Here is an 18418-nt window from a genome sequence, read left to right as displayed (position 1 = left end):
GTTGCTTCAGCTTGCCTGCCACCAGCGGTATTAGAGGTGCTGGGGGAAAAGCGTATGCAAATATGCCTGACCAGTTCATCCATATCGCATTGCCCTGCGATTGTGGGTGTGGAAACCTGGCGGCAAAGCTTTGGCATTTGGCATTTTCCTTTGCGGCGAAGAGGTCTATCTCTGGATGACCCCACTGCTGAAAGTACGGGTGGAGTACTGATGGATATATCTCCCACTCGTGCATCTGGTGGCTGTACCTGCTGAGCAGGTCCGCCATCTGATTGTCCTTGCCCGGGAGGTGTTCCGCCATGAGGAAGATGTTCCTTTGAATGGCCCACTTCCACATGCTCTGAGCTAGATGAGACAACTGTGGAGAGTGTGTACCTCCCTGCTTCTGAATGTAGTACATGGCCGTCATGTTGTCCGTCCGGATCAACACGACCTTGTTGCACAGATGTACTTTGAATGCTTTCATAGCCATGAAGATAGCCATCAGTTCTAGGAGGTTGATGTGCATCTTCTATTGCTGCGTCGTCCATAGTCCCTGCACTGTGTAGTGGAGTACATGAGCTCCCCATCCCTGGAGAGATGCGTCCGTTGTCAGAATAATCTGTGGCACAGGCTCCTGGAACGGTCGGCCCTTGCAAAGGTTTTGTGGATTCCACCAATGCAGAGAGTTGTATGCACGACCGGTCACCAACACTAGGTCTTTTAACTGTCCGTGAGCCTGATTCCACTGACGTGCTAAGCACTCCTGAAGCGGACGCATATGTAGTCTCGCGTGCGGGACTATGAAGATGCAGGAGGCCATCATGCCTATCAACTGCATGAACACTCTTGCCGGAAGCGAGTGTTGCGGTCTGAATTTTTTTAGTAGCAATTGAATGCTGTTGATCCTCACTGAACTTGGCTGTGCTTTGGATGCCAGAGTGTCTATTGTCGCGCCCAGATACTGCCGTATGTGGGCGGGCTGAAGGTGGGACTTTGGGTAATTCAGTGAGAATCCCAGATCGTGAAGAAGGTGAATGGTGTGGGACATGTGTGCGGCACACTGCTGGGCCGACTTTGCTTGGATAAGCCAGTCGTCCAGATAAGGGTATACGTGAATGTTTGGTCTCCGTAGGTGTGCAGCCACTGTTGCCAGGCATTTTGTAAACACCCTGGGTGCTGTCGTCACTCCGAAAGGGAGGACTTTGAATTGGTAATGTTGATCCTGAATGGTGAACCCGAGGTATTTTTTGTGTGACGGGTGTAGCGGAATATGAAAGTATGCATCCTTCAGATCTAATGTTGCGAGGAAATCTCCCTGACTGAGCAACGGCAGAACCTGCTGCAATGTTAGCATGTGAAAGTGTTCCGATTGAATGTACTGGTTTAGGGGTCTTAAGTCCAGTATGGGTCTGAGGGACCCGTCCTTTTTTGGGATCAAAAAGTACAGTGAGTACACTCCTGTGCACCTTTCCTCCATAGGCACGAGCTCGATTGCCCCTTTTTGCTGCATGACGAGTACCTCCTGCTGCAATAAGTGCAAATGCTCGGTGGACATAGGACGGTGTCTTGGGGGTATGTTGGGTGGAGTGGATATTAACTCTAGACAATAACCGTACTGGATAAGCTTTGTGACTCACCTGTCTGTGGTGATGGACTTCCAGACCGGCAGGAAGTGTTGGAGTCTCCCCCCGACCGGTGTTGTATGGTCGGGGGGCAGTGACAAGGCGTCACTGTTTGGTAGCGGCGGAGGATCGGGAGCTGTTGTTTTCACGACCTCTGCCCTTGGCGCTGTTCCCACGATATCCACCTCGACTTTGTTTGGTGTATGTGCTTTGCGCGCCACCTTTATTGTTCTGTGTTTGCTGGGACAGCTGGCCTCTGGAAACTCCTCTATTGTGTGAGCGACGAAAAGAACCACCCCTGAACTGCTGCGACTGGAGAGCTCCCATAGATTTCGCAGTTTGTGTCTTTTTTGATTTTTTCTAAGGTGGTGTCCACCTCAGGTCCAAATAAGTGATCAGGGTTTACAGGCTGATTTAGTATGGTGGTTTGTATCTCTGGCTTGAACCCGGAGATTCTCAGCCAGGCATGTCGCCGTAACATCACACTTGTATTAATGGCTCTGGCAGCGGTGTCCGCTGCGTCCAATGCACACTTGATAGAAGCATTGGAAATGAGCATCCCTTCCTGTATGAGCATCTCTGCTGTCTCCTTATATTCATCTGGCAAGTGTTGTAACAGGGTCTCAAGTGTGTCGTAATGGGCCCTGTCATATCTGGCTAAGAGCGCCTGAGTGTTTGAAATGCGCCAGACATTGGCCGCTTGAGCTGCTACCCTTTTCCCTGATGCTTCTAGCACTTTCGATTCTTTGTCAGGGGGAGGAGCATCACCCGTTGTTTGTGAATTTGCCCTCTTCCGGGCATTGGAAACAACTAGAGAGTCCAACGGCAACTGGCCCTTGATGTATGTAGGGTCCCTAGGCACCGGTTTGTACTTCTTCTCAATTCTGGGGTTTAAAACCCTGGCCCTCGTGGCCTCCTTGAAGATGTCACCAGCATGTTTTAAGACACCCTTTAGCATTGGAAGAGTCTTGACAGTTTTTTCAGAGGTGGAAAAGGTGTCAAACAGAAAATCCACTTCAATCGGGTCAGCATGGAGCTGGACATCATGATTTTTGGCTGCCTGTTCAATAAGCGCATTAAATGCCGCCGAGTCTTCAGTAGGCGAGGTTTTTACAGCACACACCTGACTGTCTGTGGCAGTGTGTGGATCTCCTGGGTCAGCAGCGTCTGCCCAGGGTTCATTGTGATCCTCAGGATCAGTGTCTATAGGGTAGTTGTACTCCTCATCGTCACCTCCCCCTGTCTCCACATCTGAATAAGTGGGCGAGATAGGAGCAGTGTCTTGGCCACGTGGAGATATCGGTTCGACAAGAACGGGTGAAGTTGTGGAATCCTTCTTTTTTAATGGGATTCTATAGGACTCCATAGGCTGTTCCGGGGTGATCTTTCGTTTGTAAATTGAAAGTCTACCAGTGTGGCGTCAATGAACTGTTCCGGCTGCTCTTGAAGCGGGGGTTGTCGATTCTTTGCGACCAGTAACCCAGGCCCGGTCTTCTGTCCCGCTGACGCCTGCTTAGACCCTTCGATGGTCGTCTTAGGGGCGAAGGCCTTAGGCACCACTTTCGGCGGCAGCGTGAACTTGATGTGCGCCGGCGACTTTTGAGGTTTAGCGGTCGTCGTCGATGGAGAAGTATCCTTCGGACCGACAGTGGAAGCCTTCTCCTTAATTCGCTTCAACGACTCCGACACCTGCTTCGAGAAGGAGGCGGACGGCTGCGTCGACTTGACAGGTTCCTTCGATCCAACGCCAGGCGTGAACTCGAGGGTTGTAGCGGTTTTGGCCTTGTCCGTCCGACGTGTAGGATCGAGAACCTTCTGCGGTCCGAGTCCTTTGTCTGTGTCGACGCTTTTCGGCACCGATTTTCTCGTTTTTTAGTGTTACAGTCTTTGGGTCGACACCCGTTAGCGAGCTCACTGGGTCGATGACACCTTTAAGCTTCTTCGGCGCCGATAGTTCCGAGGACTTCGAGCCGACCAACGCAATACGCACTTTCGGTTTCGATGCCGCCTCCAGTGCTTTCCATTGCGTAGGCACAGATGCTTTCTCTTTCGGTTTAGATTTCCCAACTTGTGGCTCCTTAGAAGTGTCCGAAGCCAGGCCTTGAGGCGAGGCTGTGGAACCCATTGTAAGATCTTGGGTAAGGCCATGTGGCGATCCCTCGACCTGAGCCTTATTAAGTCTTTCGGCCCCCGTATCGACGTTTGGGCCTAGCACCTCGCCTGAGCTATCTTCTACGGCCCCATAGGCCCCATCGTTGTCTCCTACCTCGTCAACGACGTCTTCAGTATCGACCATATCAACATCAGCATCGTAGCTGGAGTCGACCACCGATGCGTGATCCGCCAGGATCCTTTGAACTTCATGCTCGACTCCCTCATCGTCCTCGGTATCGAAAATGTTCACCGGGTCAGGTGCCGTCTGCTGGGCCTCCTGGCGCGCTGCGCGCCGAAGTCGAATCGTCTTCTTGGATCGGAAACGAGAACGAGCCATACAGCTTGCTTCATCGTGATCCGGCGACAGGCACTTGTTGCTCACCGGGTGGAGGTCGATATGAGAATATTTCGAATTACATACGGGGCACCTCTTGAACGGGCTCCGTTCCATGATGTGTCATCTATAAGCCTCTGGCGTCGACTGGGCCTTCAGTGCCGAGAAGTCACGCGACTCCTCTGGATGTTCGACTCGGGAACTGAGTTGAAACAGAACTGGGCACCGATCGCAAGACAATACTGACGATATACTAAAGGCCTTTTGGCCAAAAAGAAAGTTTTATATATATTCCGAACTTGTGGGAACAAATATGCATCCGAACCCAATGGCGGAAAAAAACAATCTGGGGATGGAGTCGATGCCCATGCGCACTGTAGTCCAGGGGAGGAGCCACCTATCTCGTGATACTTCGAAGACTCTTCCAGGACAACAATGTGCAATCATCCGGACCAAACACTAGGCGGTGATCTATGCAATAGATATGAATTCAGCAGACCACATGCCTCGAACACTTATTTTTATAAAACCTGTGTCGTGTCCATCTGTAGTGTTATCACTGTATTACTGTGTATATTCACAAATGCTTAACACACTGCCTCTGGGATAAGCCTGTCTGCTCGTGCCAAGCTACCAAGGGGGTGAGCAGGGGTTATCAAGGAGTGTAATCCCCTTATCCTGACTTAGAAGTGAGGGTCCCTATTTGGACAAAGGTGAATACCATTGCCAACTAGAGACCCCCAGATATAACATGTCAAATTTGATTACAGCCTGTCTTTTACGCCACAAAGTAAGTCAGTGGTTGGCACTTGCTTTAGTGTGCTCTATTCCCTGAAAAAGTTCTTACGCTACTTGTCCTTCACTACAAAAAAAAAAAATGGTTATGCAGGCTTGATAACCTCGATGTTGGACTATGGTAATACCTCTATTTTGGTTTGCCACAGTACCTCCTGGGGAAGCATCAGGTCCAAAATGCGACCGCTCGTTTTCTTTTGAAATTGCCAATTAGAATACATATGTCCCCTCATCTGCGCATTCGTCACTGGCTTTCTATCAGGAAAAGAATCCTGTTCAAAGCACATGTGCTTGTTCATGGAGCACAGTATCAGACCGGTGCGGTCTACCTCAGAACAAGGTTGAGTTTCCGATTTCCATCAAGAAACGTGAGGTCTGACAAACTACTAGAAGCGACTCCTAGAATTCGGCGTGCTAGGGCAGCAGGTAGATTACTGGTCCATCTTGGACCTACAGCTTGGAATGAGCTCCCTCTTAAACTCTGCGCTGTAAGCAACGCTGCAGTGTTTAAAAAAAGGCAGAAAAACTGACTTTTTGTGCAGGATTAAAACGACTGGACCTATTTTCACTTTTGGCCTGTGCGGAGTGCCAGGACACACCACTCCTAGGAGTAGCTTTCATGATTATCAACATGCAGCTACTTATTGCTATGGCAAAACAGTAAGCATAAAACTGACACGAGGAAGTAACAACAACCTGCCTGCTGTAAGCCAAGCTGTGGCATTAGAAGCCGCCATGAACCCATAACAAATGTCAGTTTCATTAGCTGAAAGAAAAAAGGAATCTCCCTACATGACACAGTGGCACTGGCAATCATAGGACATATCAGATATTGAGAGGCTATTTAGTATTACAAAAAGTGGGCCCTTAAATTTCGAAGTTGAGTGAAAATCGCCCTTAGATGCATGACCTGGGAGCTAAGTGGCCCTACCCTGCCCACCAACATTTATGCAAAAAGAACAAATGATGGACAGAATGCAGAACAATGTCATACATTTACCCCAGTACAGAGATAGATCTGGGCCTAAATCCTTCATATTTTTTGCTCACCATGCCATTCCAGTTTGGACCCAGCCATATGCAAATCAGTCTTGACCCTGCGCCCGATGGGTTTAATAAACAAGAAAGGGACCCTGAATCTAAACAAGGATAAAGGGGAACAGCCCAACCAGGGAGTTCAATAATAAGAACATGAACGGGAAGTTCCCAAGACTAGAACATTAAAATAATTACGATTGCCCACAAAAACGCTGTGCGGTGTCAACTCATTTTATTTTTTATATATTTCTTAGTAAAAAAACATTAATTTGTTCAAATAAGCATAAAGAGTATATTATAATCTTTAACAACATAATATGATACAAGCCCAGCACAAAGACAATAAAACATTAAATACAAAAAACACTCATACTCTCAGGCACTCACACATTCAGCCATCATCATATACATCCCAAACGAAGAATAGAAACACATTGGAGACCAACAGACAAGGAAAAGCGCCGACGCGCGTTTCGGAAAAAGTGCCAGCGTTAAGAATTCCTTCATCAGGGCGCAGGTGATGTTAATTACTTTTCCATTTCAGTTTTTGCTGGGCAACATACTGCAAAACATAGCGTTTCTCTTACAAGGAGCCAAGAACTAATTAAAAGGGCGAGCTGAGGTAGAAAGAACGTAGGATCGAAACATCAACTGAAAACAGGATGCTTCGAAGTTACAGAATAAACATGTATAAGCACCTAGGGCCGGCAGGTCGAAAAGGACACACAGACTTGAACGAGGTAAAAGGGGTCTTTGGATCAAAAATTGCAACTAATTTTTATCTGAGATGTCTTCAATAAGGTATTAATGCACGATAGACGTTCACACGGGCGCTGACTCAAGAGAGTAACAGGTCGAACGCTACAGCCGGGTAAATCGAGGATTTGACGAGAACGGGCTCCCAGCGGTCTCTTGCCGTCTTCTTCCGGGTGCGAGGATGGGAACAGTCCGGCCCGAACTGCCAGGCCAGGTCCTCCCTGGACTGGAAACAAGCATCCTAGGACCAGTTTCGAGCTTTCAGCCCTCATCAGCCAGGATAGATTGACTCCAGTGGCATTGAGAGTATGGGACCCACGTCTGGGCATACCCGTCCCACTCGGGGTAACAAATGCAAAAAGTACAAATTATGGACAGAATGCAGAACAATGTCATACATTCACCCCAGTACAGAGGTCTGGGCCTAAATCCATCGTTTTTCTGCTCACCATGCCATTCCAGGGAGGACCTGGCTTGGCCGTTTGGTCTGAACTGTTCCCATGAGGCACAGGGTCAAGACTGCTTTGCATATGGCTGGGTCTAAACTGGGGTGGCATGGTGAGCAAAAGAACAATGGATTTCACCCTGATCTCTTGACTGGGGGTGAATATATGATTTATTCAGCATTCCGTACATCATTTGTTTGCATAGCACTTTTCACCGTAAGTGGGATGGGTATGCCCAGACGTTGGTCTCTTGCTCACTGTGCCACTGGATTCAAGCTAGCCTGGCTGATGAAGGGTAATAACCAGAAACCGGTCTCAGGACGCTTGTTTCCAGTCCAGGGAGGACCTGGCTTGGCAGTTCGGTCTGGACTGTTTCCAGAGGCACAGGGTCAAAACTGATTTGCATATGGCCGATTCTAAACTGGGGTGGCATGGCGAGCAAAAGAACGATGGATTTAACCCAGATCTCTTGACTGGGGGTGAATGTATAATTTATTCAGCATTCCGTCCATCATTTGTTTGCGTAGTCTACTCACATTATTGGCTAGGATTATTAGAATGGTGGAGAAAGGGTGGAAGGCTTGGACAGCAACTGTATGAAGTGAAACTAGTCCCTCTGTGAAAAGCTTTGATCTACAAGGGGCTGAGGCGTTAGTAGCTCTGGTGAACAGGCACATGGGGTGGGTGGGGATATCCTATTAAAGGGGCTCTTTTATAGAGGAAAGCTATATGGGAAACTATAACCAAATGATAGCATGCTTAGCCAGTTAAGTATGCATCTTTCTTTATTATAAAATCAATAAAAACACACTTTATTTTTTAATAAAACTTGGCAGTTGCCAGTACAGCAGTCAGGGGTATGGCTTTAAGTGTCACTTTTTTGAACAAGCGCACTTCGGTAAAGTACAGGGGGGTGCTGCTAAATCTAGGCCACACGGGTAATGCTAGATGGCAATGCATAGAAGACCACAGAAGAACCAAGAGCTGCAAAATGAGGATGTTCATCTACAGCATACAACCTTCACCAGGATGCAAAAGTACACAATCAATCATGCAGGCTCATTAGTGACTGGATTGGTCAGCCACAAACAAGAATGCTGTATGTGGCAGGGGTGATATTCACCAGGAGAGGAGAGGAACTGAAGAAATAAAGATTTGGGGAAGCAGCAAACTTTCAGTCCATGAGGGTGAATAGCCTATGATATCACCTGGACATGTTGAAAAGTGCAGAGATAGAGGATGGGTGTAGTGCAAGAGATTCTGTGAAAGACACTTGAAGGAATAAAGGTGATAACACCTGAATACGTCTCTATGTATATGGCACTTAAAGAAGGCAAATGTAGTCAAATGGCAGCCGAGTGCTATACACTGCCAAACAGAATCAACAAGTATATGGACAGGTAGCAGGGTTTAGGGGCTGAAGTAGATTGTTACTGCACCATGATGTAGTGTTCTTTAAGGGGGTGACTTTTGAGTTCTTTCCTAACTTGGAGCAGAGAATCACTTGAGAAGGTGAGCTTATCAGCCAAATATAGGGGAGAATGGTAGCCTTGTATTTCATGCAGCTTGTTTTAAATATGGCAAGGTTCGGCAAGTGAAACCAGTTGAGTTCCATCAGGATGGGAATGATGTGATCACATTTCTTCAGGAATGGATGAGACATGCTGGATGCCTATAAGGGAGGTCAGTATAGCATCTGGGAGGACATGGAGCACAGCATGCTACCATTCAGATGCAAGAGTCCAAACAGTAGTCCTGAAGTCGCTTTAGGGAGGTGCGGTTTCACTTTCTTTGGTAGAGAGAATTGGTACCATACTACCCATGTTTTCTTGCTATGTTTTACTTTAGGTTTATGTTAGTATCCAGGCTGAATCTAAATGAGTTTGCATTAGGGAACATTGGGGTTTGACTTGGTCCAGGTCCATGCCATTGTACCAGGTCTCAACTAGTTGTTGCATGTTGTCCTTGGCATACAACAGGAATTCTGCCTTGATGAGGTTGAACCTCAGGTAGGTGTGGACATGTAGGTCTGGATGAGGAATAGAGGGAGTTTGACAAATAGGATGTCTAAGCATAGGAGACTTTCAAATAGATTTTTGTGATGGTGGTGGGTACAGCGCCAAGGGGCTCTAAGAAGAGGTTGAAGATTACAAGGGACAAGGTGTAAACAAAAAGGACTCTGTGGATGATGGAGATCTTCTGGGACATGGCAATGCCCATGTGAATAAACTGGTCTCAGTTGCATAGGTAAAAAGAAAACCAGTCAATGTTGTTGACAGTGAATTCCATTCAAGATTTCAGGGTGTGAATGAGAGAAAGATAGTTTATGGTATCGAGAGCAGCTGAGAGTCCAAAAGCATCACAATCCATGGTCCCCTTCATCTTTGTCAGGTCGCAGTCATCTGCAGTCTGTAACATAGTTGTCCCTGTGGTATAGTGTAATCCGAAGCCAAGTTGATAGTTGTGCAGTAGGTGGTTGACATTAGTGATCTTGGGAATTGAGCGTAGACTGCTTGTTCAATTAACTTGCCGGTGAAGGGTAGGTGAGTGATGGGCCGGTAACTGGCAAGGTCACCGCTGTATAGATTGAATTTCTTCAGGAGTGGGATAATCCTGCTGGCCTTGAAAGCTACTGGGAAGGTGCTTTGAGTACGGTAGACATTGCAATGGTGACTAAGAGTGAGAAAGCTTCTCAAAGGAGGGCTTTGATGAAGAATGAGGGTACATTATCAACTTCATATGAGGTGTCTTTGAAGGCAGTTGAATATAAGAACAAGATCGGAGACAAGGATTTGAAGGATGACCATTGCATGTTGTTAACCAAAGTGCTGGGTCTAAGAAAAGCAGACTTGATGTTGTTATGCACATCAAATCTTCTGTATTTTATCACAGAAGAGGCTGATTGTGGTGTATGTGTCGGTGGATGATAGGAAGGAGTGTCAGGAAGGTGGAGGGGTGATGCAGTGCTTGATTGTTTTGAAGAATGTTCTACTTTTTATGGCAGCTCCACTGATGATACAGCATTGTACTCTGCTTTGATTGATGTAAGGAGTTCCTTATGTTTTGAGTGGAGTGCATTCAGTGCCGTAAGGTCACTGGAGGTTCTGTTTTTCTTCAATTTTGTTTCCTGTATGCAGATGGAGCATTTGTAGTCAGTGAAGACCTTGGAGCACTAGGGTGTGAAGGTCTAGCTTGCTCCTGCATGTTTTCATTGGAGGGTGGGTGTTCACATGATTTTTCAGAAAACCATTTAAGTAATTTAGAAGGGTGTTGATACTGAAGTTCAGGTGGCAGTGCAAGAGACGTGTAAGCTTTTGGCTGTAGGTGGAGAAGTCTATGAACGATCTAGAGGCTTGTAATGCTCTTTTGGGATGCCCCCAGTGTGTTGGCATGGTACATAGCAGGAATATGGAAAAGGCAAGGTTGTCTGTCTGGGTGTATGTGATATATGTATTCAGTGGTTGGTGATGTTGTGAAGACAAGGCTGAGGCTGTGGCTTTGAGTTTACTGACTGAGTGACATGCTGTGCCACATAGAGAATATTGGTGAAGTTGAGAAGGCCTGTCTTGTGTTTCTTTTCACGCTTATGTCTATTATGCTTAAATTATTTTTAATGCTTATGTATGGGAGGTTGAAGTCATCCATTGGGGCAGTTTGGGAATCTCAGATTAAGTGGTGAGATCTGAGAATTAGTTAATCAAGTCTTTATTACGAACAAGAGGCCTGTAAATAATGCAGAAAGTGGCTGAATGAGCGGAGGAAAGTGAAACTTGTCATACAAGGAGCTCCATGGAGTGGAGTGTGTCGTGCTTGCCTAAGATGCAGGACCATGGATGATGGAAACAATGCTCCCTTTTTATATCTGTGATCCACCTTTTGGATGCTATAGCCTGGGGGAACAAGAATGCCTAGCTCTACGAGAATATGGGACAGAGCCATGTTTCCGTGAGGAGTGTAGAGTTTGACAGGTGATGAGGTATTTCATTGCTAGAGATTGGAGTACTGCAGAAACTGCATTTACAAGCATTAGTGGCATTGTGCATGTGGTAGTTTGAGGATGTTGGGTGGTTAGAGGCATGCATATGAAGTTGTGTCTGTGTTGTGAGGATGAAAAAATACTAAAGAAATAGGAAGCAATTATCATATTTGAGTAGGAGTACATGGATTTCACACACTCCTATGCAGGTTAAAATAGAGTATGTAGCAAGGGACAGACTAAGAAAAATTAATTAAGTACGAGAGGCAAGCGGAGACAAGATATGAACTTGATGCAGAAGAAGATGAGGTATTAGACTAACAAGAAAGTAATACTGGGTAAACAGGATCAAAAGACTAGCAGAACTGAAGTGAGAATAGGGAGTGAACCATAACTGAGCTGACACCCTCCTGCGTTGGACTGGCTTCCCCCCACATGCGCCCTCCATGCACCCCTAACGATACCCTAATAACGCATATATTTGATATGACTTTTAAACTGGACCAGCTCATATCCCCTGACAAACATATTAGACAAACACATGGTGGGACGACACCGGGAGACACACCACCAAAATGGTTAATAGTAGGTATTGGATGTGATAGGTTTAATGTAATTAAATGTATATCTTTGCAGATCGTTATGATAAACTCCTTCGAGCAAGCAGGACTTTAAGTAAATACTCCAGGTATAAGTGAATTTGTCTTTTAGACACATTGCTTTTTATGGTGAATAATTGACCCAAATGAAAATGTAATTGATATAATGCATTTCTAATTGGTAACACTGTATACACCATGTGACTGTCTGTACATGTGAACAAAGGTGTTCTTGTTAAAGCAATGAAAACAAACTACTAATAAAGGTATATTTATTTTTTAAAGTATGACAGGCAATGATAAAAATGGATCTCACTATCTGTAGGTGGACAGATTCTCACCTTGGGCTGCATCCTTTCTTTTCCAGTTATAAACTCACAAGTGCCATTGGCAGCTCGGGTGATGCCTTTAATAAGAGCTGTGGAAGCCCCTTCTCCAATTCCAAAGGCAAAGCACCTGCAGAGGTACAAGACAGGGGAAGAGTTCACCCGTGAATGATAGTCCGTAGAGTGAGTTAATAGGCATCCAATTAGACTTGTAAGACAAGCACAAATTACATGCAGTGGCAGACACCTAGACAAAGTAGTGATCTGGAAGGTAGAGTGCATAGATGTCATTTAAGGATTGCAGCTGCGACCCCTGGCCTGCTCCATGCAACCCCTGGCATCAATTTTGCAACACCTGGCCTCAGAGGTGACAAAATCAGGGCCAAGAAGACAGGAGCGGCCTCACAATCCATTCACTTCATTTTTAATTAAAGTAATAGCGAATAATTGTATATTATTCACTTTCGGAGCAATAAAAACTGGAACATCAGGCAAGTAAACAATGTTTTTAAAAGTGTTTTGTGTGCATGGTGGTGATCGAGATTTTGCGCAAAAAGGGTGTGTTTATGTGTAAACGTGTGTGTATGTGAAAATTTGCGTATGATTGAAAGTGACAGCCAGAAATGGGAGTGGCAAAAATGAGATTGAAAGTCAATAAATGAGTACGAGTGAGTGATGGTGAATGGGACTGATAGAGTGACAGTAGGAGTGAGCGCAAGTAAGAATGAGCGCAAGTCAGTATGACTAGGTGTGAGTGAATTAGTGTAAGAATGAGCAACACTGTGCGAGTGTAAATATGAGTGCAAGTGAGTGAAAATGATCGAGTAGGAGTGAGTAGCTGACAATGAGTGTGAGTTATTGAATGTAAATTAGCATGAGTGAGCATGTGGTGTTATGCTTACAAGTCTGCTTTTAGTCCTGGCAAGATACTGGTGTTGGCATGTTCGAGGGAAATATTTGCAGACTGGGACCTGGCATATTAGAGATAATACTGGACATATAGGGCATCCACAGCAAATAGCTGGTGCAGGCATGATTGAGGTAATTCTTGTTATGGAACACCCATGTCAAAATCCTAGCGCTAGCATGCTGGAGGTGATTCCTGGAGGACAGGTGTGGCGTATAGGTGGACAAACATAAAATGCTGACCCAATCATACTAGAGGTAAATTTTGATAGAAGGGTACATGGATGACATTAGTAGTCAAATTCAGTGAATGGCATATTATATGTAGTTTTTGGCATACTTGGGTACCAGTGTCATATAGAGGCACCCATGGCAAGATGTTGGCCCTGGCCAACTGAGGTTATTGTTGGCAAATGGGGCAACCATGGCAGATTTTGTAAAAAGAGGGTCCTCTCCTGTGCATCTGATGGTGAGCAGGATGAAGGACAACATGCCCCATCCACTTTGGGTTTATTTATATTGATGTAGTACATTAGAGCCCAGTGTGTGAAGTGCCCTTTCTGCAACTGAGTCTGGGTGAGGGAAAAAAACTGTTTGTTCAAATGTTTGATTAAAGTGAAAGGGAGCGATAACTTTCAAGGAGGGATTTATGGTCAGTCCGTAGTACAACACTATCTGTATGATATTGAATGAAAGGTTTTTGTAAAGTGAGGGCTTGTCACTCACTTGTACACCTTAGTGAAGTAATTGCATGGGACAGGATTGCAATGGCTCATATGGAGGTGACCAATGAATCTTGTATTATTTTGAGATCCCAAGAGGGATAGGTGGGACTCTTGGTGGAATAACCCTTTTGAGGCCTCCATGAAGACATTGATGACTGGAATTCTGAGCAGAGATCAATGTAACCTATTTTCCATGCTTGCAGGGATAGGCCCCAGGTGTAGACGTATGGAAGTGTACACTAATCCTGATGTTTGTAGGTGGAGTAAATAACACCATCCTGAAAAGATCCAATGTAAGGGGGTCAATGGTTTTATAAATGCAGTAGTGGAAAAACAGTTTCTACTTTGCTGCATAATAAGTTCTAGCGGTGGGTCTGTGGCCTTCCTTAAGAGGATCAATAACCTTCTGTGGAAGTCCCAAGTAACTGAATTCTAAGACCTTAAGTGTCAAATTGCTATATTCCGTTTTCTGGGGTCTGTGTGTCTGATCCTACAGTATTCCTGCATGAGAAGGTCTGGCCTATTGGGTAGCCTTTTGTGAGTACTGAGAGACATTTCTAGGAGGGTTGATAACCATGGTTGTTTGTCCCCTGTATAGAAGGAGTGGGAGAGGAGGAAACTGTGCGCAAATATCGGTGACAAGTTGTAGGAAGCTGGCTCTGTATATACTATACCAAAGTGAGGTATAGTGTGCACAGAGTTCAATGGATCCCCAAAGGTAGCCAAAGGTAAAGTTAGATAACACCTCGCTCTCTATTTGTGGTAGTGTGGTCGAGCAGTAAGGCAGTATCAGAGGACAGTGTTAAGCATTTATTGTACACACTCAGTCAGCATATGAATTCACACACCGAAAGACTAAACTTCAGACCAATTGTTTTTGTATAAAATATTATTTTAGTTCTTTTATTTTCTAGAACCAAGCAAGCCTGGCACAGGTAAGTTAATAAATACTTTGCAGTAAATATACAGTTTGAAATGCAATTGTAAAATGTACTTTGAAATGGGTACAGTCTGAATTACTGGTAATGCAATACTGTGAAATGCTGTACATATACTTTGTATCGACTTTGCAATGGAAATTACAGGTAAGTTACTTTTACTTTACTTTTGAGATTACTTTTAAGATTACTTTTTCTACTCAGTGTGATATATACCTAGATATCACATTGGGACAGTTCCTAGAGAAAAGGTAAGTAAAATCAGTTTTGCACAATTGTTATTTTTCAGGTTTCCATACAAATCAACTCAACTTCACACTTGGAACATTTTTCAGAGAAAAACAGTCAATAGGTTTCTATGGAGAGAAATTAAGTTAATGGTTACAAGGTAAGTAATCGGTCTTTGGATTGGAGCTTCTGGAGTTAGAACAAGGGTTCCCCCAGGGTCAAGGATGCACTCTCGTTACACCCTCAGCGGCACTAGGGCAGCTGGGTGCAGAGTGCTGATGCCCAATGTTATTCAATGGGAGATAGGGGGCCTCTGGTTGGTGGCTGCTGGCAAGCAGGCCACTGGGTTATGGGAGCAAAGCTCCTGGACTTTATCTCAGGGCAAATGGGGAAACAAAGTAGCACCAAATATGCAAACCTCAGTGGCACTAGGGCGGCCGGGTGCAGGGTGCTGTTTTGACATCAGGAGCCCTGTTGGTTTCAATGGGGAACCTCCGATTTGCAAAGACACTTCAGGCTCGGGGACGAAGGTCTTCTGGGTGCAACCACCACTTTGAGAGGTAAGTTGGGAAGTTAGGGGTTGTTTAGGCACCGTTGGTTTGGGCACACAAAGCCGTGGGGCGTCGGGTGCAGGGGTGCCATTTGGGGTCGGATCTTCTTACCAGCTCCTGGTCACGGTTAGGGGGGCCTTCTGGATTTAGGCTGCAGGTGTCGGCTGGAGGATTGATGGGTCGTCGGATCTCGGGTCAGGATCGCCGGGGTGACCTCCTCGTGGTGTTTGCTCACTCGAGCTTGGGCTGTGGATGGTGGGTGCAGAGTGGGGCAGATTGGCTGTGTCTGGCTGGAGCAAGAGGTTGCAGATGAACAAATCTGGTGTTCACAGGAGACAAAGTCTCACAGTGTGGTTTCAAGGCAGGCAGGTCCTCTGGGGTTTTCGAGGTTGCTTGCTGCAGGACACACTGGGATTTCGATGGGGTAGGTTCGAGGTGGAGACAGGAGGGTAGGGCTGGGGGCCAAGTCAGTGGGCGTCGTCTTCTTGTTAGCTTCGGCATGCTGTTCGGTCCTTCTTGTTCTTCTCTTGTTGAAGGTTCTTGTCTGAGGAAGCAAAGTTCAGGTGTGCCCCTAAATACTAGATTTAAGGGCATCACAAGTAGGTAAAAGGCAGGGACCCATGGGCCCCTTCGATGGGGTGAGTACACCCCCCTATTATGCCACCCTCCAGTGGGAGGAGGGCATGAGCCTATCCCTGGTTGGCTGAGTCCCCCCATCTTCAAGATTGCGTGGACTGAGAGTTGTGCTTCACCTCGCCTCCACCACCTGAGGGGTGGAGTGAGTAGAGGTGGCCACACCTCTCTTCCTCACTTGTTTCTCCCACTGGTTCTCCCGTCCAAAGTGGGGGTCAGCACCAGTGAGAACCAGTTGCTGAGAGCAGCAAGTGGCTTGGGGAAGGTCACAAAGGCGGCAAGCCTTTGAAGCTTCCCCTTCGTGAACCCTGTCCATCCTGGGGGAGGAGGCTTGGCACCTTGTCCCAGGAGGTACATTGTTTCAGGCCCCAGAGAGCAGCAGGCTCTCGACCCAGGGGTCCAGAAACAAGTCTGCTGGAGCAGCTGAAAGCAGCCACTAAGCCTGGACACTAGTGGTAGGTTAGTTTTCAGGGGGCATCTCTAAAATGCCCTCTGTGTGCACTTTTTCATTAAATCCCACACTGGCATCAGTGTGGGTTTAATGTACTGAGGAGTTTGATACCAAACTTCTCAGTTTTCAGTGTAGCCATTATGGTGCTGTGGAGTTCGTAATGACAAACTCCCAGCACCATATACTCTAAATGGCAGCACTGCACTTAAAATGTCTAAGAATGGACTTCGACACGGTAGGGGTACAGGGCTCATGCACCCGTACCCTCACCTCTGGTATAGTGCACCCAGCTAGAGGGGTGAATGATCTATGCCAGGGCAGTGGTTTGTAGGCATGGCACACAAAGATGTGTGCCATGTCGACTCTTCACTTTGTTCTGCACCAAAACATGCAGCCTGCAAAGGCAGTGTGTGTATGTGTGTGTAAGGGTACAGGACCTCTAAGGGTAGCACAATAAGTGCTGCAGCCCTTAGAGGCCTTCTCTGGTCACAGTGCCCTGGGTACCCGTGGTACCATTTACCAGGTGCTGACCTGTGGCCAGAGATGCCAATTGGGTTTAGGCTTCAATGCTGTTTTAGGGAAAGAACATAGGCCTTAGGTACCTGATTAGCAGGAGCCCAGGGCACACTCAGTCTAAGCACATCAGCAATTCAGCAAAAAAGTGGGGGCAACCATGCAGACAGAGGGCACTTTCTCACACCAGTTCATCCATAGAGCACTGCCCATGGGCTGTGGGTGGGGGAATCTGAAGGCGAAGTTATAGCATTATGCGTTTTCATGAGTAGCGAATAAGTCTATCTGTAGACATCCCCAACATTGGAAGCAGGGTAGTTAGATTAATGAGTGGGGTTCTCACTCGTGGACTTGTTGATGCGTCCTGCTGAGCAGGTTCACAAAGTATTTGTTCTCTCTGGGTTGATACTTCGCTAAGAGGTGTATCTGATGATGAATTGCTCAATGCCAAATCTTCTGTACTAGTGTCAACAAATTCTACAAATGGATGCTGCCTTATTTATGGAGATAATGCATGTGTGTCATATTGTCTATCTTTATGAGTACTAACTTGCCCTGACCGCTCTCAAAGAAAGTCTTTAGGGCTAGCTGAACGGCATGGAATTCCAGGTAGTTGATGTGGTACTCTTGCTTCTTGGCTGATATCTTGTGTAGATATGGTGCTTGAAGAGCCTGCCCTGCAAGGTTGTTGCCTTTCAAACACTGCAGAAGGGATGAGACTGGAAACTTACCAACACTAGATATTATAGATGAACCTTCGCTTGTGACCACTGGGCTTAAAGGTATGCATGTAATGGCTGCATGTGGAGTCTAAAATGGGGAACCATGACAATGCAGGGTGCCTTCAACCCTAAAAGGTACATAATGTTTCTCACTGGAAAAAGACAAGCTGCCTGAAAACAAGGCTGAAATGCCTGCCCCCTGTGTTGGTTGGGATGGGCCCTGCCAGCAATGGCATAGAGAATCAACTCTAGGAAAGGTTTAATATGTTGGGGCTGTAGGTGCGCCTTGGTGGCATTTATTGTAAACCCCAACTCTGAATGGCTTTTCAGCACCAAAGGAACCTTGGGAGTTGAACTGGGTTTTGATGTCTGCTTTAAAGGTGTTGCTGGTGCTGGTGGGCGGGTCTGGAGCAGCTACTTCAGTTCTGGTGCTAGTCTCATACTGCGCTCCAAGGCCTTCATTCTGTACCGACCATGGCCTTACATGATTGTCAATCCGGAAGTTTGTGTCTGGGCTTTGTGGGGCAATGCCCAAGACCCTCAAGGGCAGAGCTCGGCTTATCGATGCTGGGGTGATGGTGGAGGTGGATGTGTTGTTGTACTCACTCTCAACATCTTCTGTTGGATGGGTGTCTCAGATCTGGAGTGCGTGTCCTGTCCCAGGTTGAAGTAAAGGGTCTCTGGTTCCAACTCGACATCTTGGTTTCCAAAAAGGTCATTGTC

General features: G+C 46.3%; 1 protein-coding gene across 1 annotated transcript in view; it reads right to left on the bottom strand.

Moving 5' to 3' along the window:
• The window catches only part of LOC144773041 (von Willebrand factor A domain-containing protein 5A-like), a 584045-nt gene that overhangs the window by 286026 nt on the left and 279601 nt on the right, over positions 1-18418 (bottom strand). Inside the window, exon 11 of the mRNA XM_078657811.1 lies at positions 12044-12158. Coding sequence (XP_078513937.1) covers positions 12044-12158 — 115 coding nt within the window. The remainder of the gene's footprint in view (positions 1-12043; positions 12159-18418) is intronic.

This window comes from Lissotriton helveticus, chromosome 8 (assembly GCF_964261635.1).
Source record: "Lissotriton helveticus chromosome 8, aLisHel1.1, whole genome shotgun sequence".
NCBI classification, from domain to species: Eukaryota; Metazoa; Chordata; class Amphibia; order Caudata; family Salamandridae; genus Lissotriton; species Lissotriton helveticus.
Note: the sequence above shows the minus strand (reverse complement) of the source record. Positions and strands in the feature narration are given on the sequence as shown.